Source organism: Meriones unguiculatus, chromosome 3 (assembly GCF_030254825.1).
Source record: "Meriones unguiculatus strain TT.TT164.6M chromosome 3, Bangor_MerUng_6.1, whole genome shotgun sequence".
Classification (NCBI taxonomy): Eukaryota; Metazoa; Chordata; class Mammalia; order Rodentia; family Muridae; genus Meriones; species Meriones unguiculatus.
This window is the reverse complement of record NC_083351.1, coordinates 31,367,269-31,390,123: the sequence shown is the minus strand read 5'-3', so window position 1 is coordinate 31,390,123 and position 22,855 is coordinate 31,367,269. Positions and strand designations below refer to the sequence as shown.

Genomic DNA, 22,855 nt, shown 5'->3' with positions numbered 1-22,855 from the left:
AAGGAGTGCCTACAGCGAACCAATCACCAACCTCGCACTCAGGACCAATCGGAAGTGCCGCGAAGCCTTGTGGGTGTTGTAGTTTCACCCGGTACCCTCGGGTCAGCCTGGGGAACATCAGCTTCCTACGTCACTGACTCAGTGTGAGCAGGCCCTATCTGCTGGTCACATTAAGCATCTCATGTGCAGTGAAGTTTGTTTTAAACGTAGGTGTGTGTGGTGAGGGCAGGGTTCCTCCACCATCCAACTCAGGTTTGGCAGCAAGCTCCCTAACCCACCAAAGCCATCTCATGGCCCCGTAATTTGAGACAGGGTCTTGCTGTATAACCGAAGATGGGTCTCCCAGTACTGCATAATTTCCCCAACTCAGTGCCCACTGCTTGGGTTTGAATATTTGTGGGTGGGCACTTACTACCAGGCATCGTAGGAATGAATGCATCTGTGTCTTTACCTAGTCGGCTGAGGGATTGTCCCAAGGGTCGAGTTATAAATTTACAAAACAGTCCTCACACATCCCAAATGTTGTTACCTCCAGTTTGTCAGACGAACACGGAGCCCTTGCTAAGTTCATCAGGCACTACATTCTTTCTGTTTGGCTTTTTGAGACAGGGTTTCTCTGTTGTAGCCCTGGCTGTCATGGATTCACTTTGCTGACCAGGCTGGCCTCCAACTCACAGAGACCCACCTGCCTCTGCCTCCCTAAGTGTTGGGAGTACAGATGTGAGCAACGATGGCCAGCCTAGGCACTACATTCCTTTTTTTTTTGTTTTTTAAGAATTTATTTATTATGTATACAATGTTCTGCTTGCACGTACATCTTCATGCCGGAAGAGAGCACCAGATCTCATTTAGATGGTTGTGAGCCACCATGTGGTTGCTGGGAATTGAACTCAGGATCTTTTGGAAGAGCAGCCAGTGCTCTTAACCTCTGAGCCATCTCTCCAGCTCAGCACTACAGTCTTAGGAGAAAGAATTATCCTGTTGTACAGACAAGGAAACAATTAAAACTAGGTCTGCTGACTTCAGAACCTGAGTTTTAGATCCCGCATTTATTCTCTCCCCACTTCCTTGGGACTGAACCTGGGCCACATGAATGCTAGGTTAGCAGGAACTCTACTGCTGAGCTACATCCCCAGCCCTAGACCCACATTCTCCTACCTCCATCATGAGGACGGATGGGAGAAGACAGTCTCTTAACACAATGGAGTAGGAAAAGGTCTGAAAACATGTGGACTGTCTGCATCCTCCAGGAGAGTTGAGAAATAAGCGCTGTAAAAATGGAACTGACGGGGCTGGAGAAGCAGTTGAGTGGCTAAGAGCACTTGCTGACATTGTGAGGACTGGGTTCAGTTACCAGCGCCCACCCATTCGTAACTCCCATCCTGGGGGATCCCTCTTCCAGTACCTACGAGTAACACTGTGTGGTGCGCAGACATAAACCCAGGCATACACACATCACATACATGTAATTTTTTTAATTGGGACTGAGAAGTGGGATGATAAATGATAAAGTGGAGGAGACTGATGCTAGCTGGCTCAGGAAGATACTGGATGAAAAAGGATGAAAGACACAGAATCCGTCTAAAAGCTGGTAAAAACAGAGGAGTGGGATGCATGTGGGATGCAGTTACCCCATCAAGTGGATTCAGATGTCAGGGATGGGAGTGGGGCGAGCTCCGCTCTGCTCTTCAGATCTTACTGCCTGGGCGGCCGGAAAGGCAGGCCAGACACAAGCTTGAGATAAAGAGGGAAGTCCAGCCGCCGGGCGCTGTCCGTGGTCCTGATGGGCCCAGCACGTCTACATTAGCGATCCTAAGACTGGACAGCTGGAGGTCCACAGGCAATGGTAAGGAATACTTACTCCTCCTGTAAGGGCTGAAAGGCCTTCCAGCTCTCCTCACCCACCCTGCTCTCCACAGCCCTCTCCGCCATGTGCAAGGCCGGGTGTTTAAACACCTTATCAGAATGCAGGTGGAACACCGGCTAAGGCCCAGGTCTCCGTCCCCTTGCAATGTACTCAAAAACTATCCATAAAAATATAAGTAAACATAAATGCAAATAAAAATAAACTATCAATACCACACACCCATCCTGGAAATCAAATCTCCACCCCATTTCTTCCCATACCCCAAGTGGATTCCGAGGGTCCATATTCTCATCAGAAATGCAACCTCCATGCAGCCTGCCTTACCCATTTTCTACTGAGTACAGTAGCTACGAATGAGGTCAGCCTTTGCTTGGCTTAGAACCTAGTACTCGGCATTGCTGATTAAATGCATGTATGACTCTAACAGGAGTGTGTATGGGTTACTGATGCTGCTCTAGCCTCTCACCCTGCGAGCAAAGAACAGATAGTGTTTGGTTCCAGGTGAGGCAGCTTGGACAGTGGTGCCTACCCTGGGAGCCAGGTATCCCCACCATTCTTCTTTGTTTGCTTGTCTTGAAACAGGTTCTCATTATTTAGCTCCAGATGTCCTAGAACTCACTGTGTGGACCAACCTGGCCCTGAATTCACAGGTATCAGTCTGCCTTTGCCTCCCAAGTGTTGGGGTTAAAGGCTATGCTAACCGCACCCACCCTATGCCCCCACTATTCTTCGCCAAGGCCTGGGTCCGAGCATCCTTCTATTCTTCCATCAGGCCTGGGTCCAGTTAGGCGATGGTGGAAGCAGAAAGGAAGCAGAGGCAGCACTGAGAGTCCAGGTTTACTCTTTGGGAACAGGAAGGGGTAAGAAGGGGCGTGTGGGACAGAGGTGTCCCTCAGTAGTCAGCTGTGTAGTCTGTGCCATGTAGGCCCCGGCACAGCAGTGTAAATTCCTTCACCATCTCCTTCACCCGTCTCTTGTTCACTCGCTCACTGGAGGAGGGAAAGGAGAACACATTAATGTGGTCTACCAACACCGTCACCTCCATACACGAGCTCAGACCCACACCAGCTCTGCTCACCGAAGGATCTGCTGGCTGAAGGTGTCCTTCTGCTCGGTGCTGAGACGGGCAGATGGAAAACCAGGCGGCTGGAGTGCCTCCTTGATCCACATGCTCAGGAGGCTAAAGCAGTGTTTGTTCAGTGCGAACAGGATGTCGGCAAAGCAGTCCATAAGGCTGCGGGAGGCCTGGCCCCCGATGGCCTGAGGAAGAGGGGTTCTCAGTACATCAGAGACTTTCTGTAGCAAGGAGTCCTAGCCATCTTGTGGGCTCTCTGGGACAGGTCCACAGCCAGGCTGTGTGAGTGAGCAGTCTTTTGAGAGCCAGCTGGTCCTCACAGAAAGGTCAGACATATTTAATCATGGGAGAAACAGAGTCAGAGAGTTCCGGGAACCAAAGACTCGTCTACCCCCTCCCCAATCCCTGCTGCCTCAGCAGGGATACTCTCCCCACATCCAAACCACCACTCACTCCAGCTCACCTCCAGCACTGCTATGAGCAGCATACGGCCTTCTTCCTGTACCACTTTCCCAACAGTTTCTACTTCCCCACACCGAGGCAGCAGCTCTGTCTGCAAAAGACAGATGCCTGTCAGCCCCAGCTCCTTCCCACCTCTCCCTGAGGACGAGATCCTTGCGCCACACCCCAACCCTCAGAGTTCTGGAGGGGGTTCAGTGTGGGACTCACAAAGAAGCCACAGGAGGCCTTGACAGTAGGTGCCTCAGGGAACTTGAGGGCCAGCACGGCTGTGAGAGAAGTGGAGGTACCTCAGATGAGGTCTTGTCATGGCAGGGGAACCCCACGCCCACCTTTCCACTTGGCCCCACTTACCACACTGGAACACAGCTTTGACATCCAATCGCTCACACAGGAACAAATCTGGCTTCCGCTTCAAAGCCTGCAGGAGGTGGAGCTGGTGAGCCCAGCCCCAGCCAGCTCCAAGGACCATTCCCCCCCCCACTCACCTGCCACCCAAGCTCCTAATTTCACACACTGCAGGTACAGGATGCCACCCAGACACCTCTGGGAAACCCACATCACCACAGAGTTCAGTCAAGTGAGAAGCTGCCCCAGGGATGCTGATTGTACAAGTAGTTGGATCTGAATGCACAGGTCTGAGAGAGAATTTAGGTTCTAATCACTCCCTAAGCAAACACCTTCCCTTCTCCCCTCCCTAAGTCTCCAGGCAGCCCATAGGGACTATGTTTGGAATCACAAAAGAAGTGCAGGCCCCTTCAGGTTTGTGAGAGGGTGGCAGAGAGAGCTAGCAGTTGGACCGGAAGCTCCAGCCCAGCACCACGCTCCCAACCCCTCCCCAGATTCCTTTCATTTTCCCAGCTCCTCAAGAAGAGGAATACCGGATGCTCTGTCCAGGGCTTCTCAGCCATCCCCATCCTAGGAGCCAGTGATGCCATGGGGGTAGCAAAGGGAGGGATGAGGGCAGATGGCCTGCCCCAAGTGCTACCAGACATGGTTAGCACATACACCCTTGAGTCACAGAAGATGTTCCGCACAGCTGCAGCCGTCCTTAAACACTGCTGTTCTCCAGTGATGGCCCCAGCGCACAACATAGACCCTTCCAACCCCTCATGAATACCCACTTGAATACCCCCGTGTTTATTCAAGTGCAAAGAGCCCTACATGTACCCCGACTTGAAATGCCCTCCTTACACACCTGTCGTACCCTCACACATCCCACACCGTCCACACACTCACAGCCCTCTCCCACAAGTACACCACTCCAGCATGTGTACAAATGCACTCAAACAGCCTTCTTGCTAACCATATACCCTTACAGATACTCACACACACACAACGTCAGGGCCAGACTAGCCTCATTCTTCACTCCTTTCCCCACATCCCTACCAGACTACAGGCTCTAGGAGAGCAAGAACCCCCACTGCATGTGCTCATATCCTATCAGTCACAGCATTACTACAAACTCAGTGAAGTCTATGGGATGAGCAAGCACAATGGTACCCCATTTACTCCAACTCACAGAACCCTTCCAACTCACAGGGGCCCTCCAACATAGAACTCACCACGCTAGCCTCCACCCGCCCATAGCCTGACACTCACCTACAAGCCGCGTTCATTCATGGTAGGCATGCCAGCAACTCACAACACATTCTTATTCCCATTAAAAACTCATCTTTCCAGCCCAAACACACACACACACACACACACACACACACACAGCCAACACATATCCATGTTCAATGTCCACAACCGTCTAACATGTCACATGTCAACATTCACACAATGTAAGGGCCACCCTTCTCACACACCACATCAGTTTCACGCCTATCTCCATGTCCAGCACCGTGGACACCCTACTCACAGTAGATGCCTTCTGTCCCCTTCTGAAACCAAACTCCAAACATACAGAATAAGGTCACCACACTTAAACATTCCCCAGACACAAATGCACCCTAACAAGGTCTCACAGTGGAGCCTGCACCCCACTTCCAGCGGCACAATCTCTCCACCAGATGGACTCTGGACTGCACAGTGCTCATTCACCTTGAGCTCTGCTCTTTGGACCTCCTCCCAGCCTACCTCCTAGGAGCAAGCTAGGAGTGCTGAGGCAGGTAGTCCCCGGCGGGAGCACGGAGACAGTGGAGCCCAGGCCCTTCAACTTCAGCCCTAGGCTTGCCAGCTCTGGGTAAGCTGGCCTCACAGGAACTGATGGGTATATCACCACCCTCTCCCCTCCCACTCCCTCCCGTCAGGTTCAACCTCTCTCTGGTCTTTGTAGGTGACTGAGCTAGTTGAGGCAAAGGGGCACTAAAGGGGGATGTTGGGTTGTCAACTTCCACGGAAACAGATGAAGAAACTCTATTCAACTGAACAGAAAAAAAAATTTGTCAACAGAAAGCTAAAAATAGGCTTAAATTGAATTTCAACATAAGAGAAAGAGAAAGAGAGAGAACAGAACGTGAATGAATAAAACTAAAACACACCTGTGCCAGGAGTTGCATAAATGAATCAACAATATCAGGATGATCCCTGGGCCCTAAAATATAATAAAGATGGAACTTAAGAAAAAATTATACAAACAGCAACTCAACCTCATATAGTTATGTGGGACTGAGAGCCTGCAGGAGACAGCGTGGGGCACATGAGCAGCAGGAAGCAAGATAAAGAAACAAAACATACAAAAACCATGAACTGGGAGAAGCCCAACAGAAAGAGACGGCAAAGTGAAGGACGGGCCTGCCCCAGCTCCCCCCAGGGGCCTTCCACCTACTCCCCCATTCCACCTCAGGCCAGTCCCCCAGTGATCTCTTGGTGCGCAAACAATTCTAGATTCCACAGAGCTGAGGAAACAGTCCCCACACCCCTGATGTAGCTCTGCTCGGCTGGGGTAGCCCTACATTGCTTCTTGGCATATACCTCCCCGTCGCAGCCATCTACGTGGAGAGCAGAGCTGGCTGCAGGCTGCTCCACAGCACTTCATTTTAACGCATGGCTCAGGCCCTAGAAAGCCCAGGGCATGAGAGCTTAGTAAGTGTCCCCTTCGTTTGATGGCCTTAGGGCTCTTGGCCTAGCCAAGGAACACTTTTGTGGTTTGCTTAAACTACAGAACTCCTATCTGGGTAGAGCAGGGCCCTGGGTGCTAGGAGGCTGGCCAGTCAAGTCATCAGTAGGGCCAGGGAAATAAACCGCACCATAACGCCATGAAGGAGTGCCCCATCCCTGCAAAGTCCCTCCATTTGCACAGACTTAGGAGACAGGCAAACTCAGGGCTAAGGACAGCTCCTAGTATCTGGACATGCTAACAGGGGAGACCAGTCAGTGTGTCACCCCATGACCTGGTGGGAGGGCAGGGCCCGAGGGAGCCTCAAACTGGGACAGCAAAACAGGTGTGGGGACCATCCTGCCCAACTAGACAACCAACAACCCCCACAAGTAACAACGTTGGCCATCCCTGTCTCAGCTTTGACCATTCCTGGGGCAAGAGCAAGGCACGCACCTGTAGCTCCTGCCTGGGCTGCTCCACTCCCAGGAGCGTGCGGCAGAAAGGGAGCTGCCTGAGGCACCACTGAGTAGCTGTGTGATCTTGTGTAAGCCACAGATGTTCTGTCTCCCCACCTGTGACACTTAATGCTCCTTCGCTTCCTCCTCCGGGCTACTAGGAACCACCACCTAAGGTCTGATCCTCTGAGCTCTGAAATCTGTGCTACTCAGGGCCCGGAAATGTCCGATGTACCATATGCCTGGGTCCCGCTGTAGAAGGGTGGGTTTGGTGTGCAGTTCCCTGCCTGCTTGGGCCACACAGTGTGGAAGAAGGGTTCTGAAGGCAGGGAGCCCTCTTTGATTCAACAGTGGTTGAGACTGGCCTCCGTCTGGACACAGGGAATGCAGCAAAGGAGATGCAATCCTGCCCCTAGAGGGTGCAGTCTATGACAGACATGGGGGTTTTTCATTATGTGACCTGTGCTTTATCAGCAGTGTCTGTAGGGTGCAGTTTCAGCACCTGGCGACAAGTGCCCAGTTCTGCCAGAGAGTCACTTGTCTGAGGAATAATTCCTGCCTCCTATCTAAGGCATGAAAGAGTGAGAGCTCACCCAGTCAAGGGCATAGCACTTTACAATTGTAAGAGCAAGGCAGAGTTCGAATAGGGCATGTTAAGAAAAAGAGTCAGTGTGGCGGGATTGCTCCCGTTGTGAGAGAACATTGGAGATACACCAGAGCTTGGTCGTATGGGAATATGACTGTAACTGAGGGCAACGGGCAACATTTGAAAGGCTTTTAGGCCAGACAGGAAAAGTGATATTAGCCTTTTATGGAGTATATAACTGCTGTATGCTGGACGGGTTGGAGAAAGGGACAGATGTGCACATGGGAGTTTATGGAGTTCAGGTGAGGCAGAGCCTAAAATGAAGAGGGGCTCATGGAGCAGAGGAGCGAATCCCCTGAGGGATGAACAGACCTCAGATCACGGGGACTCATCCAGGAAGGGGGTAAAAGGAGCAGGAAAGGTGGAGTTGAGGACACTCGCTGGATCTGCTCCCTGGCCCACGAGGGACCAGACACTGATGATATGAGATGGGGATACCCGGGGCTCCAGCTGAGGTCTCTGCTTGGCCTCAAAGCTCCAATCCAGACTAAGCTTATAGGATGACAGACGAGCATTGCCAGAATAACCTCTGGCTTGGGCAGGAAGCCCAAAGGCCAGGGCCAACTCTGCCAGGAAGAGGGCCACAGAACGAGGGACTGGGACCACCCCTGCAGGCACTTTGGGCTCAGAAAGGACTAAGCTTCGACATGGGAAAAGGAGCCAGCACTCTTGATTACTCCATATGCAAAAGCCCAAAACAGGACCCAAGGAACCAGAATGCCTGAAATGATATGGAAAGGAGGCCCAGCAGAGGTCGGTGACTTGCCCAAGGTCACACAACTAGTTTGGTGGTGATGAGCTTAGATTCTAGGTCTGCCTGGTTTCAAGGGCCATGCTCCTCCAGCTTCTCACGATAGCCCAAAGGCAATGAGCCAGACTAGTGCCCCAAGCCCCTCAGTCTCGGCCCAGCTTCCCCCAGTATCAAGGCTGGCCCGGAGCGCAGGCGGGCTGAAAAAGTCACCATTCACCATCTTACCCACTTCATCCTCAGTGTCGACTGCTTATAGGTAACAACCGTGCTGTGCTTCATCCCCCAAAGTTTCCCAGCAAGTCCCACATGTGACCAGGGGATCCAGAACACAGTGGGTAGCTTTGGCTCCCCAGTAGAGGAAGCAGAGGAGGAGGAGGCAGCGGCGGTGGCAGCAGAGACCCTGATCAGCACTTACCTTGCTGGAAGAGAGTGAGTGTGACGGAAGTGACCAGCAGGAAGAGGGCCTCTATTGGGGGGAAGTGGGCAGGCTCATGAGCAAAGATGTGGACCAGCTACAACAAAGCAGGGATGCTGGTCAGCTGGGGTCCGCCCCACCAGAGGGCCACCTCACCGGGACAGATTAACATCCCTGGAATACAGGTGGGGACCCCAGCCATGGCAACCATCTGACACATTCCCACCTGGGGTCAGGTCTCTAAGTAGGGCGACATCCAGAGCACTTACTGCCCAGAGCGGATGGCTTACCTGTCGTGTGAGGTCAAGAGCAGAGGCCTGGGGAACAGTGCTGTACATCCGACCCAGCATCTCACAGAGCTGCGGCACCATGGGTGCAAAGTCATCTAGCAGTGTCTTAACAGACTTCTCAAAGATGGCGCACACTGCCTGAGGAAGAAAGCAAAGAGGCGCTTGTCAGCACGACTTGGGGTGGGGAGGGCTAAGAAAGGACCCTTATCCAGAAGTCTGGCCAAGCCCTGCAAACCAAGCATCACAAATAACCTACTCCTTAGCCTGAAAAGAAGGAGCAAAAGGCTTTCCACAGAGGAGCACAGGCTCGAACTTTGTCACTTAACTCCCATTACTCACATCGCTACCATTTCCTTTCTAGCGACAGTAAGGGCAACCAAAATCTCAACTCAAAAGGGACCAAAGCCAGGTCTCCGATGCTACAACAGACATCTGTTACTTGGCCCTGATGTTACTACCCTTTCACCCAGCACTGTGATACTGGGGCGGTGGCAGTGGGGGTTGGGAGGGTGTCTTCCCCAAAGACATCCAACTGTTCTTGTGTCAGTGATGTAGCCTTCCCTCCTTACTGTCTCCAGACCACTGCAGGAAGTAGGGAGGTGGCAATCCTTCTTCGCTCTGGCACTTTTGGCCAAAACCAGTCAGGGAACAGAGGGGGTCAGGGCTCACCTCAACCACCTGGGCATCATTCAACCACTTGCTCAGCACCTTCTGGATGAGCTGGAAGACCTGCTGCAGCACAACCACCACCTAGAGACACAGGGAGGAGTGAGGTGCCACTGCCACTCACTCACGGACCTGGCAGGGGGCGAGACGAGGGCTCAACCCATCACCCTCGGCTGAACACTCACGATTTGCTACAGAAGACCCCTGGGGCAAGAGGTGGTGTGTTTAACCCCCCAAGAATGAGAGAGAAAAATATCTTGAGTTGTAGGTCATTTCAGAGGAGGACTCAGAACTGCAAAGCGGAGACTTCCTTAGCTCTTGATAAAATTGTGATAAGCTTTACAAACAAAACAAAACAAAAATTGCTCTATCCATTTCTGCTCAGAAAAAAACCCAAAGCAGAGGGCTAGCCCCTAGGGAGGAGATGCTGTCTCACCAAATAGGCGTGGGGTAGGGAGCCCCACGGGATGCGTAGATACAGGCAGCTTATGGCAGAGCAGAGGGCAGGCTGAGGTCCTGGGAGATAGGGAAGGCAGAGTGATTACTGCCATCGAAGAAAAGGGGGGCTCTGTGGAATGATGATGGCCCAGGCTTGGCCTAGATCCTAAATGGTAAGTGAAGCTGAGGTGTGGTGCTGAGCAGAGGCCAGGGGGCCCCTGGCTTCCTTTTTATCCAGGAGAAGGCATGAGGCATGCAAGGTCAATGACCAAAGCAGTCCCCGGTGTTTGTACAGAGCTTGCTGACGGCCAACATGTCTCACTCAAGCCTCCCCTGCCCCAGCAGTCCTGCGATGAGCAGCAGCAGACCCTGATGGCCACAGCTTTGACAGGGAAGCTGAGGCTTGTCCCATATCGTACAGCTTTTAAGAGGTCACTTCAAGGGCTGGGGATGTCAAGCGGTGGCAGAGAGCTTGCCTAGCATGTCCAGGGCCGTAGGTTCAATCTCTGACACCACAAAAACAAGACCATCAAATTACAAATGCCTTTGATCCTAGCACTCGGGAGGCAGAGGCAGGATGATCTCTGAGCTCAAGGCCATCCATCTTTACACAGTAAGTTCCAGGCCAGCCAAGACTACTTAGCAAGGCCCTGTCTCAGAACAAAAACCAAAACCCAAAACTGAAAAAGCAAAGCGGTTGGCCCAAACCCATGCCTAAGCTGTCACAGAACTTATAGCTCCATTCTACAGGACTCGCTTCTGTGCATTTCCTCTCAACGGGGGCAACTTGAAGGCAAGAGCTGCTGCATGTGGACACGTGTGCTTCCTGAGTGCCTGCAGGGGGCAGTGCATGAGGAAGCAGGAGGCCCTAAAGGGCTTGGACATGAGCTCATAATACAGCTTAATGTTGGTGTCCCTTGGGGGGTGGGGACAAATGACATCACCTCAATGACATCACCCCCAGCTGGGCTGAGGACCAGGAAAGCATTGTCTACAGGATTGAGGCATCATCTACATGAGTGATGCAATGACATGGCCACATATAAAGTGGAGGGTCAAAGGACCAAATATTGGACCTCTGTGGGGTCAGGAAGCAACACAACACTACCTACAGACTTGGAGAGTGACAAAGACATTCCCACAAGGAAAGGTGTAGTGGCAAAGACAATGTCACCTACCGGGTTGGGTCCCTGTGGCACTGGCAGCTTCCGGAGCTCAGGGCCTTCGTGATCATCCTCATGATGACTGACATCCAGTGTGGTAAAGAGGTTGGAAAGAAGCCCCAAGATGTGGACAATGGCCAGCTTGTTGGAGGGATTGGGCTATGGGGAGAATCAAATCAGGCTCCAGATCTCCCGGGCCCAGCCTAGGGGCCAAATCACTCAACACCAGACCTGAGTGCCCATTCCAACATGTCCACACCTGGGCCCACAGAGAAGCTCCTAGGTCCCAGCACTGCCCCAGGTCCCCAGAGCTCACTCACTATCTCTTCTGCCAACTTCTCCAGTTGTTGGATGTAGGGAGAGATGAGTGAGTGCAGGTTCTTGAGGATCTCCTCCACCTGCAGGGCTGACAGCAGGAAGCCCAGTGCCTGCATTAGCCACATGCACTGGCTTGTCTGTGGGAGCAGAGAACAGGGATGGTCCATCCTGACCACATCTGCTTGTGGGTAGATAGGGCAGTGGGCTTCTCGGGAAGGGGTATAAGAACAGAGAATAAGGGGTAAGTGGGGGTGGGGGAGAAGAAGGGAAAAGGCAGGATTTAGGGGGGAGCCATTCCCCACCACCCCAGGGGACCCCTAGAAAGCTGGAGCCATACCTTGTGGATCTGCTTCATCAGCACATCCTGGGGGTAGAGAATAGCATATCAGTGTAAAGCAGGAACCTCTGGGGCCCAGCACCACCCAGGGCCCCACATACCTGGGAGACAGCTACAATGTTGGCAGCATAGGGCGGCAGGTCATACTTGCACTCCCGGCAGATCTTTTTGAGGGTAGACACAGAAGAGACAGACAGCTCAGGGTTGCCCAGGGCATGCAGCACAAGGGGCAGAACACTGTTGATCATCACAGGGTGGTCTGCCAGCCATTCCGACAGAGCTCCTGGGGGGGTGGGGAAAAAGAAGGCTCTCTGAGGCAGGCCGGGCGTTAGGGCTGCTTAATTTACAGCCCATGTACATCCAGGGTGCTCGGAGGACTCTGTGTGGGCAAAGACGTTGGTGCTCGAGCGTGAGCCTCACCGTGGAAAGGCAGAAAGGGGTTACTCAACAGACCCAGTACTGCTGCTCCTGTCTGACGACAGTGAACTGGCACCGAGAGGCAGCTCAGAACACTGCAGAAGGGAGCCTGAGACTTGCCAGGACAGTGAGTCGGCTGCAATGTCAACTGTGTGGTGGTGGTTGGGGAGGGATGTATCTCTCTCAATTTGGACAGGCTAGCCATGCTGTGGCTCTGAGAATGTGGTCAGTGATGTATGCTAGGTCTCACCAATGGTGAACATGACAGTATCTGCCAGCTGCACGTTGCTGATGCTGATCCGTGGGATGAGGCCGATGAGCCCAGGCACCACGTCAGAATAGTTGACATCGATGGTCTCCGCAATAGATTGGAAGCCATAAAGCAGGGCCTCTGTGTGCTGCGGAAAGAGGATGCCACTGGCTTGACTTACGAGGAGGGTGCAACAAGTTAGGGAGGGCAGAGGGAATCGGGTTTGTGAGGTACCTGCCAGGAGTAGGGCTCCTCTGAGCTGGTGAGCAGACGGCCTAGCTTGTCATAGAGGCTGCTAAGCAGCTCGGCCCCCAGCATCTCATAGACATACATGAGCGTGTCTGAGATGTCCACCCTGAAAAGCAGATAAAGGTCTTTTATACTGCCTATATCTCTAACACAGGCCAGGAGCCTACCCGGGGACCCTCATGACCCTGCAAAATTGCTTAAAGGCTAGAGAAAGGAGCCCTGGAAATTAGGAGGCCTTGCTTATTGCCTCTTTCTTTATTTCATTAGGGCTGGCCTGCCACCATCACCTGTAGATTCTGAACTGCTCCTTTTCATCCGAGGACCAGAATCCATATTCCTCATCAGAAGGAAACTGGGCCTTGTGCAGAAGCACGTCCACCAGCTGGAAATAGACTGGTCGGTACACCTGCTGGTACACAGCCTGCTTCTCTGCCTCAAAGGACAGAATGTCATCCTGAGACAGAGCCAAGGAAGACGGTTAGACACTTCACCAGCAGCCACAGAAGCTCGTGGTCCACCTTCCTCCATGATGGCCTGGTCTGATGGTCACACAGACATACCTGCAGTGTGTACCAGAAGGTGAGAGTGAGGGAGCTGGTGGTCTCATTGACAGGGTAATGGCCAGGGATGCCCGTGCAGAACATGATCATGTTGACGAGCGCCAGGAAGCTCTGCCAGTGGTCTATCTGGTCTAGCAAGGCCCTGGGGAAGGAGAGGAGGGAGCAGGGGGACAGTTAGCTCACTGTACTTCCCCAATGAGGGGCCACAATTTTAACCTTTATAGGTCTGGCCATCCCACAGCAGCTGCCCCACTCCCTACCGAGAGTGGTTCTCGCCCAGGGCCACAGCGATGCGACAGATGCCGTGGGAGGTCTCCATGTCCCCATTCTGCACTGCCTGTCGAAGCTGTTCCTGCAGTCCCAGCACCAGCGGGATGAGTTTCAGGAGAGTGTTCACGTACCTAGAGGCAGGAGGTAAGGGGGGACCATCAGAGCTGTCTGCCCATCCCCACAAGTTTTGAGAGAAAGGCACAACCCCCCGCTTTCCACCAAAGCCCTCCTATAGAAAGGAGGCCAAGGCTGCTTTGATGCTGCTCATGCTGAGAACATGAGGTCAGAGGTCTTCAGGAGAGCTCTGGGCAGGAAGCACAAGAATTGCGAGTTATAGGTTGAAGCACCTACAGCAGGCCTGGAAGTTGATGCTGGCATGGGTTAGCCTTTGGAGGGAATCAGGAGGAAGAGAAGGTATTTTTGTGTGAAAGAGTACATGACTTTTGGAAGCCCAGAGCGCAGACTGTTATGGGTTGAAAATCTCCTAGGAAGGTATTTAGAAGGGCTGGGAAGACAGTCCTGTTGTACAATCATGAAGACATGAACTTGATCTCCAGAACCCATGTCAAAAAAGCTGGGTGTACTAGTGATGCCAGTATTGGAGAGACAGAGACAGGCGAATTCTGGGGGTTGCTACCCTGCCAGCCTAGCCTACTTTGTAAGCTCCAGCCAGTGAGATATCCAGTCTCAAAATACAAGGCAGACCGCTCCTTAGAAACAACACAGAGGCTGGTGTGCACAAACAGATAATGTTGGCATCCTACCTCTCAGGACCCAGAAACTTAGAGAAAGCATCATTGCAGATAAAGGCATACTAGAAGAAGCATGCTACTAATCCAGTATGACTTGTGTCCTTAGAAGACAGCCATGTAACGACAGAGACATCATGAGACAATGCCAAGTAGAGAGAAAGGTAAACGCTCAAGCTGTGGGCCTGCAAGCCAAGGAATGCAAAAGCTGCCAGCAAACCAAAAGCCAGGAAGAGGTCACAGAGAAGTCTTCTACAGGTTTGAGAGGGAGCACAATTCAGCTGACACCTTGATTCCAGACTTCTAGCGCTCATAATTGTGAGGCAAATTCTCTCATTCAAAGCCACCAGTTTGTGGTACTTTGTTATCCTGGCCCCAGAAAGGAACATAGCTAGTGTCAAGGGATCCTGGACAAAGGTGGCCACGTCATGAACACCGTTAATGAGGACTTCGGAAGGTAGTGACAGCTCATAAGAGCATCAGTTCCCACTGGCATCCACCAAATCCCAACTCCTGTGTCTGGTGGCAGGATGGCAGTGAACTAGATGATGAACTTTTAAGAGGTAAAATGGACAGTACAAAGTGATTGGCTGATTACAAAGGACAACTCTCCAAGTAAGTAAAGCTGGAAGCTACTGAGACATGGAGAAGGCAGGCAGGCGCAGGAACAACTTTAATGAGCGGTAAAGCTCAGCATTAGATAAGACAGACAAGTAGAAGTGTTTAGAAGGATGAGGACATGAAACCCTCAAGCCCAGTGGACAGGCCAGAGCAAGACACAGATTCAGGAGTCATCAGCTGGTAGCCGAAGGTATAGAAGTTAGTAAGAGTTGACCAGGAGGAAAGCTGACCAGGAGTGAGAGAGACGTAATGTCCAGGTCAGCATCCTGAAGCACAAGGACAGGCAGAGAAAGCCAGGACACAAAGGGGACAGAGACGAGGTTAACTCCATCCACTCTGGGCAGATAAGATAAAGCAGAGGAAGCCACACTCTAAGAGAAGATCAAATGTTTGGGACCTCTATGATGTCAACCAGTGTCACTGTAACAATTTATGTATGGCAGGAAGAGGGACTAAAGGGTCCATGCTTCCTGGATTTTCCCTAAGCAAGTTGACAGGCAACACCATCTGGACCATAGCGAGAAGACGAAGGGCATAAAGAGCAGCCAGAGTAGGAAGGTGGACTTCCTTCTCCACAACCCCATTCTAGATTCTGCTCGCAAAAGCTATTCATACCAGAACACCCCCAGTTCAGAGACAGCCCCAGGGGGTGTTGCCTGGGGACAGCTGGGATAACTTCAGTCTCAGGATCCTGACACAGGCTGCACCACCAGACAATGGGTACCTTCAGGCCAGGCTCTATAGCACAAAGAGTCAGGGGCAGGGCCAAGGCTATGACCCATAAACTCGCTAGCAGTTGAGATGGAGGCTAAGGCCATAGCATCCCCACTGTCTTCTACAGTACCCTCTACCTGCCAATTCATGCAGACAGAAGATGGCAGGAAAGGCTTTTACTATGATTTAAGCATCAGATAGGCTAAATCAAGGACAACATAAGCTAGAAGGGCTCAGAGTATTGTTCAACAAACAGCAAATTGGACTCAGTTCAAACTGAGAAAGTCTAGAAACTGAGAAAGTCTAGAGAAAGCTGCTCTAGATCTGCTTCCCTTCTGGAGCCAGTCACAATTTCTGCAGAGGACCTGTGCAGATCTTGGTTAATATCTCCAGCCCCAGCTGGGTGTGGTGACACACACCGTTAATCCCAGCAGAGGCAACACACACCGTTAATCCCAGCAGAGGCAGGAGGATCTGCATTTGAGGCCAGCCTGGTCTATAGACTGAGTTCCAGGACAGTGAGGGCTACATAGAGAAATCCTATCTTGAAAAACAAACAAACAGTAAACAGAACAGACACAAACAAAAGAAGGAATTGGGGAGGGAGTTTCAAAGGAGAGAGCCAGGAAGCTGAAGCAAGTATAGAGAAAAAGGGGGAAAAAAAAAACAACTTGGCCAGAGGGAGTGCTAGTTTCAGAGACTGGATTACCCTGGAATCAGTCACTGAAGGTCACTTTCCTAAGCCAAATATAGCAAACTAGACTGGACAGGGCAGAATCCAGGTGCCAACTCCTAGCTTGTTGTAGCCCACCCACAGGGAAACTGCCTATGTAGATTTCCTACCACACATGCTGAGACCTCTCAGCAAACAGAACAAGCCTGAGGCCTCGGAGGTTTCCAGACTTGCTGGAGGAGGCCTAAGAAGATGACTTGGCTAAGGCAGGTTCCAGAGGCCTGGCTCTAGATGGTCAGCTCCTGCAGCTGGAGTAGAGCTGTTGGGGTGTCTTGGCTGTCACTCACATTGAGCTCAGCCCAGACCTACAATTAGAGCTCTGGGAGCAGAGCTGAGAAAATGGGAAGAGTTGCTAAGCAACCAAGGGGCTGCAACCAATGGGTGCCTGAGAGGCTATGGGCTCCCTCACTGGCCCCTTGCTTGCTCATTCGTTCAGAAGAGAAGGGGCATCAATTACCTGCTAAAGCCCTCGAGACAGGCTGAGTGAGTAAATTCAGGTGCATTCGAGGATACCTAACATCACCCCAGTACCTGTCCTGATAATTCTCTTTAGACACTGCCTGAGCCCACCCAGCACTTAAGCATCATGCTGCCACCAGAACCCTGATGTGAGACTCGTTATGCAGCCTATGCTATGGAGCAGGTGTATCTTACTAACCGTCCTTGCAATGAGAATAGCCAAGATTAAGAAATACACACGATATTATGGAGTACCTGGCAGCCACGCTCTCTCCTTTAACCTTCACACCAAAATATGTTTTTTTTTTTTCCTTTTTAGTAGTGGGATTGAACCTAGGGCGCATGCGCGTTCGGCAAGCGCACTACTACTGAGCCTTGCTATGCACAGCTTTTTAAAGTTTTAAAGAACAGCGATCAACCATATCACCTATGTGTCTGTGCGTGCGCGTGCTCTGGCCCACTGCCTGTAACACTTCATACTTCTCACTGGCTTAAAACAAACAGCTTTCATCTGTTTAACAGTAACTGTCTGTTTCTCTCTTTAAAAAAAAAATAACAAAACAAAACATTAACCATTAAACTTCTCACAAATGGTGGAAGGCCAGAAACGTCATACAAACAGCCCCTAATTTCAAGCATGTGGCCCATGCATAGCATATACCCATTAACAGGCCCTGCTCATTTCCCACCCTGAGTAAGGGCCACAAAAGAGCAGCCATCACTCAAGGAATGGAAAGCCGCTTTACTGAATGCTGAGGGCTGGCCCTGTGCACATCATACTGATCTAAGCACTGCAATTACTCTGTGTTTTGTATGATTGCCTCCCTTTTTGCTTAGAAGTGGTTTACCAAAGGTCTCACATTTAGTAAACAAACTGAAATTCAAACTCAGACATGACTATTCACAAGGCCTGAGCCATTAGCTACTCCTCCACGCAGCTTTCAGTAGCTTTCCCCTCCACCTCTACCCAAGATTCCCAAAACCCTTTCTCTGAAGGGTCGGGGTCAAGTTTCCAATCTTGTTCTTTCCAGCCCAACTTATACCCCAAAGGATCTCAACGGACCATTTCCTCTGTATAAAATCCTTTACTAACTTTATACCATCTCCAGGATGAAAGATTTAAAAAACAAAACCTCAAGCTTGGCTGACAAGGTCCCATATGGTTTGAACCTGGTCCTCCTACAGCTCCAGCCATTAGGCCCTGCTATCTCATCATCTGTAGTAATTTACAAGCCATCACTAATTCCTTCACATCTTTCACCTTTGCTTGAATGCTTTCATCTGTCTGGGATGTCCTCCCCAAATCTACCAACTGTATCTGACTAACTCTCACACAGCTTTGGTCATCACTTCCTCTGGGAAGGCTTTCACATACCTCAGACTGAGGTAAATGCCTCGACTGGGTTCCCAGAGCCTCTGCTCTCTCCGTTAGTATTGAATGGTAGTTGCCAGCTCATGTGCTCACCAGACTGTGAGCAGCTGACCCGACGAGTTAAAACCTTCACATGTCAGACGGGCATGGTGGCACATGCCCGGAATCCCAGTACTCAGGAGGTAGAGGCAGGCAGACCTCTGTGAGTTCAAGACCAGCCTGGTCTAGAAGTCGAGTTTAGGATAGCCAAGGCTACACAGACAAACCCTGTATTGAAACAACCCCCCCCAAAACAAACAAACAAACAAAAAAACCACACAGCAGGTCCCTGGCAAATGCACACTTCACTACATTCACCTTCTTTCTGATCTTTGAATGTGCACTTTAGGGTTTAGTGCCTATTGTGGTTCTGGAAGCTAGAGACATTCCCTTTCACCAAATCTCCTCCACCCCAAGCCCTCCCTTCACCAGGCAACTCCCATTTTTCATCCACTCAAAAACTGGTGGACACTCCACTTCCCAGGCACAATGAGATAAAGTAACATGACAGTCTGCATCCTTGCAGCTGAGTGGCTAATGGAGAGACGCACAGAGACTTAAGAAGGGATCACATTACAGGCCAGGAAGGAAAACCAGGGATGTTGCTAAGAGCCCTGAGATAATACAGTGGAGAAGGCCAAGCTTGGTCTTAAGAACCCTTGGGAACTTCTCTATGGAAGTGAGATGGAATATAAGTTGATGTGCCAAGCACCTGTTCAGGGGCTGGCAAGGAACAGGAAAAAAAAACAAAACAAAACAAAAAAAAAAACAGTATAAATGCAAAGGAGGTCAGGAGTGTGCCATGTTCACGTGTGCTTCATTGTGGAAGCATCTTCATTGACTACGCTAATGATTCTGAACTTGAAGCATAGAGGAGAGCCACTGGTCAGAAAGATTAGAGCCTCGTTTTCAGAAAGTCACTCTGACTGTTGGGATGATTAAGGGTACAAGAGGGGAAAAAGCAGGGGACTGATGAGAAAGCTGTGCTAAAATCCAGGAAAAGAGATGACAGCTGGGGCCAGGGGGGTAGCAGCAGAAACCGAAAATAATAGATCTGCAATATGGTTCGGGAGCAGAACTGCCAGGGCTCAGCGGCTGTCTGAGGGAAAGAGAAGAGGCAAATATTTTAAAAGTCTACCAGATAATTAGTTGTTGAATGTCTGCCTCACTTTCTAAACGTGTGGACAGGGACCGTGTCTCCTCGGCATCCTTGCTTTTGTCTCCCGCATAGGATAAAGTGTGTGACAGACACTCCATTAGTGTTGGGTGGGTGGGGCTGTCCCTCTCCCGGAAGCTGGAGACTCACTCACCTTTGGGCGTCAGGCTGGGAGATGGCATTGACAATGGCCTCCACGCTGCTGTCAAAGAGCTCTGAGTCCTGCAGAGCGGTGAAGGCAGCCTGGATGAGGGCCTCACAGTCCTGCAGTGGTACCTCCAGCTGCACCCAGCTGGAGAAGCACTTGAGCACCTTCTGACGCACACAGCTGGGAGAGCTGGGCTGTTGAAGCAGTTGCTCCAGCAATGGGAAGACAGCCCCACACTCCACGGCCAGGCTGGCCCGCACCAGACCTTTGCGGTACTGGGGCAAGCGGCTGGTCTGGAACTCCTCGGGTAGTACTGTCAGCAACTCTAACAGGGCCAGACAACGGCCCTGGCCATCCACCGGAGAGTCCTCGGCCTGGAAGAGCCGAACCATGTCTGCCACAGCACACGGCCAAGCGTCAGGCATCATGCTGAGAGCCAGGGAGGCCAGTGCCACGCACAGCCGAGTCAGCACGATTTTGGAGCCGCTGGCAAAGCGGGTGATCTGGGTGAAGAGCTGTGCCTTTAGGCTTTCATACTGGTCAGTGGGGATGTCACTCCAATAGCGAGAGATCTTGATGTGCAGGGCACTGGCTCCAAAGTACTGGATCTCAGGCACCTTGTCCGGCTGTAGTAGCTGCCAGCTGAAATGCCAGGCCTGTGGAGAGACCTGGGCCTGCATCAGCCACTTCTGAGCCAGGTTCTTGTTCTCAATATTGGGGTCGTAGTAGAGCTGGTGCAGCGCCTGCAGGACGGCAGAGGATTGAGCAGGTGTTGGCCACTCTGGATCCTGCCAGAGCCCACAACAGAGCGTGGGACTTGCTCCTTCAAGAGGCTGCCTCTCCCTGACTCAGGGGGGAGAGAGAGTGAGCAGGAAGGGAGAGCTCAGGACTCAGCTGACCTCTTGAAAGCCTGACTCTTGCCCATGCTCTATCGTATCTTCTTCTTATAGCACAAATGGCTTCTGAGAGGGACTCTCCACAGGAAAGCAGAAAAGGTGTGGGGGCTGGGCTCTTCCCAGAGGGAGGTATGTGAGGGCAAGGCCTAGGAGGAAGGGATGGCTCCACAGGGATAAATGTGAACTTGAGACAAGTACAGAACAGCCTGAAGGGGCCTGGCCCTTCCAGACACAGCTGCCCCATTGATTCCCACAAGCAGACTCCATTTGCTCCCCAGGATCATCCTGAGGTCACTCCGGAGGCTGGCACTAAAGCCAGTGTGAAATTGAGAAGGACTGCCTCAGGCCAGGTAGCCCTGGAACAGGTACACTGGTAGGGATGATGGGCACATCTTCAGAGAGTACACGTAAGCCTCCAATCAGATGATGCCAGAAGCAGCCCAAGCCAGTGCCTACCCAGGAGCCGAATCCCTGGGCCCAACTCCAGGGAGACTTCACGCAGTAAGAAAACAATGGCTTATCTCCCTGGTAGCACATGGAACCATGTGCCACCATGCCAACACCGAGCAGCCCCAAGGGCCAGGTTCCCTAAATGGACTCCATTCCACTAGGATTAACCCTGAAAGCCAGTTATGGCTACTGTCCCTTCAGCCACTCAGGGATGCAAAAGGAGACACAAAATTGAAGCAGTTTGTATTCTCAACATTTGTGAGGGCAAACAGAGCTCAAGAAAAACAAAGGAGTTCCGATAACTGCCCCTTGCTTTCCAGCAAGGTATCCCTAACTCTCTGTTCATCCCTGAGGGGATGGGGGTGGGAGTGGTGCGTTCCTGCATTCCAGGCTGCTGGGAGAATAGAATCTAAAAAGATGGCCTGGTCAATGAAGACGTCTGGAAGGAGGCCAAAGCAGAAAGCCACATGGGCAGGTAAGGAAGGAAGGGCCCTGTAAAGTTGCCAGCAGAGCCAAGCCCCTTGGCCCCTGCACAAAGCGAGGGAGCAGCCACACTCCCACCTGCCCAAGACCAGTTCGACTTCCATCCAATAAGGAAAAGACCCTTTCCTGAAGATGAATGAAAACATAGCCCAGATGGTTTTAGTTCCAGAGATTTTTGTGAGCCTTTGACTAAACAAAGTGAGTCAGGTCCAGGATGGTTCAGCATCAGTGTGGTTTCTAAGGTAGAGGTGGGGGGTTGCTGAGTGACAGATCTTCCGAGTTCCTGGTTTCCTCTAGAACTGCTCCTGCTTTTCTCCTGGAACTGGACAGGGGCCAATCTTGTTATAAGTCTAAGCCCATCAAGTACCCTGAGGGGAACAACCTACGAGCCCAGAGAATCTATCGGAAAGGGGACCTGTGTCTACAGAAAGCCAAAAATAGCCCATTAGGCACTGCAACACTGCTGCCCAAGCCGGCTACCCAAGGGAGCTGGTAAATACCAGGTGCTCTAGGGGCATCATCCCAGCGGGCACTGAGCCCGGGCCTGAGCTCTGCCATTAGTGTCAGTCCCCAGAACTTCTGCTCTGTCACTGGACTGCCCACCCCAAGGCCCTCATACCTTCTCCACGTTCTCCACAGTGAAGTCCAAGGCTGGTGCTGCTCCAGCCCCTGGAGCCCCCAGCTGCTCCTCCCGCCGCTCCATCTTTGCTCCCTGCCTGGCAGGGAGGTGGACCCTGATCTCTCTCTTGCCCCAGCCCTTTGGCTGCTGGCCCCCTGCTAGACCCCGGCTTGAGTACCCAAGAAGCGGTGGGATGAGGGGATGCCCAGGGCGGGCATGGCTGCCGAGGCCTGCCCACCTCGATTGGAGGGTGGGGGCTTGCAGAGGTCAAAAGATGTGCTCTTCGGAGGGGACCCGCTGAGGCGGCTCCCAAAAGAGAGGCGTCAGGAAGGTGCTCTCAGGCAAGGGTCCTAGTGGGAGGTCACGGCTCTGTCCCTTGAATCAGAAGTCATAGGGAAGGGAGGCCTAGAGGGGAAGCAGAGGCCCTGGCCCGTGAGGGGTCACAGGGTCAACGGTCTGTACCCACAACACCCTAGTCTGGGTGAGCTCCTAGATGCTAAGAGGACAGGGGGTTGGGAGATCACCCGGGAAAGAGCCCTTCGCGGGAGACTGAGGCGTCCAAGGAAGCGACGGGTTGCAGTTTCGTAAGTCTGGGGCAGAGTCGGTGGAGTTGAGGGGCTGAGCTAGATCCCCTCCGTTGGCCTGGCCCGTGATCTGTTCGCCTCTCGGCTCTGGCCCCGCTATGGTCGCTGCCTCCGCCCCAGTGACTGACAGACGGGCCGGCTCGGCCGGGACGGGGCGGGG

At 52.1% G+C, this 22,855-nt stretch overlaps 1 protein-coding gene across 2 annotated transcripts; it reads right to left on the bottom strand.

Moving 5' to 3' along the window:
• Positions 1-2,691: 2,691 nt before the first annotated feature.
• Ipo13 (importin 13) lies at positions 2,692-22,821 on the bottom strand. Of its 2 annotated transcripts, XM_021644527.2 has the most exons (20): positions 22,112-22,821; positions 19,670-20,406; positions 13,663-13,803; positions 13,403-13,544; positions 13,130-13,296; positions 12,828-12,948; positions 12,594-12,741; positions 12,028-12,209; positions 11,927-11,953; positions 11,592-11,726; positions 11,287-11,430; positions 9,674-9,754; positions 9,005-9,142; positions 8,715-8,811; positions 5,888-5,940; positions 3,756-3,822; positions 3,612-3,670; positions 3,406-3,495; positions 2,946-3,127; positions 2,692-2,856 (listed from the first exon to the last, which is right to left on the bottom strand). In XM_021644527.2, exons 1-20 carry the CDS (start codon positions 22,193-22,195, stop codon positions 2,760-2,762), a joined length of 2,892 nt encoding a protein of 963 aa, XP_021500202.1. In that variant the 5' UTR covers positions 22,196-22,821; the 3' UTR covers positions 2,692-2,759. The 2 variants fall into 2 exon arrangements, 1 of the variants encoding a protein (XP_021500202.1); XR_009590654.1 differs by lacking the exons at positions 2,692-2,856; positions 2,946-3,127; positions 5,888-5,940 and having other exon boundaries at positions 3,416-3,495; positions 22,112-22,818.
• Between the last annotated feature and the right edge of the window lie 34 nt (positions 22,822-22,855).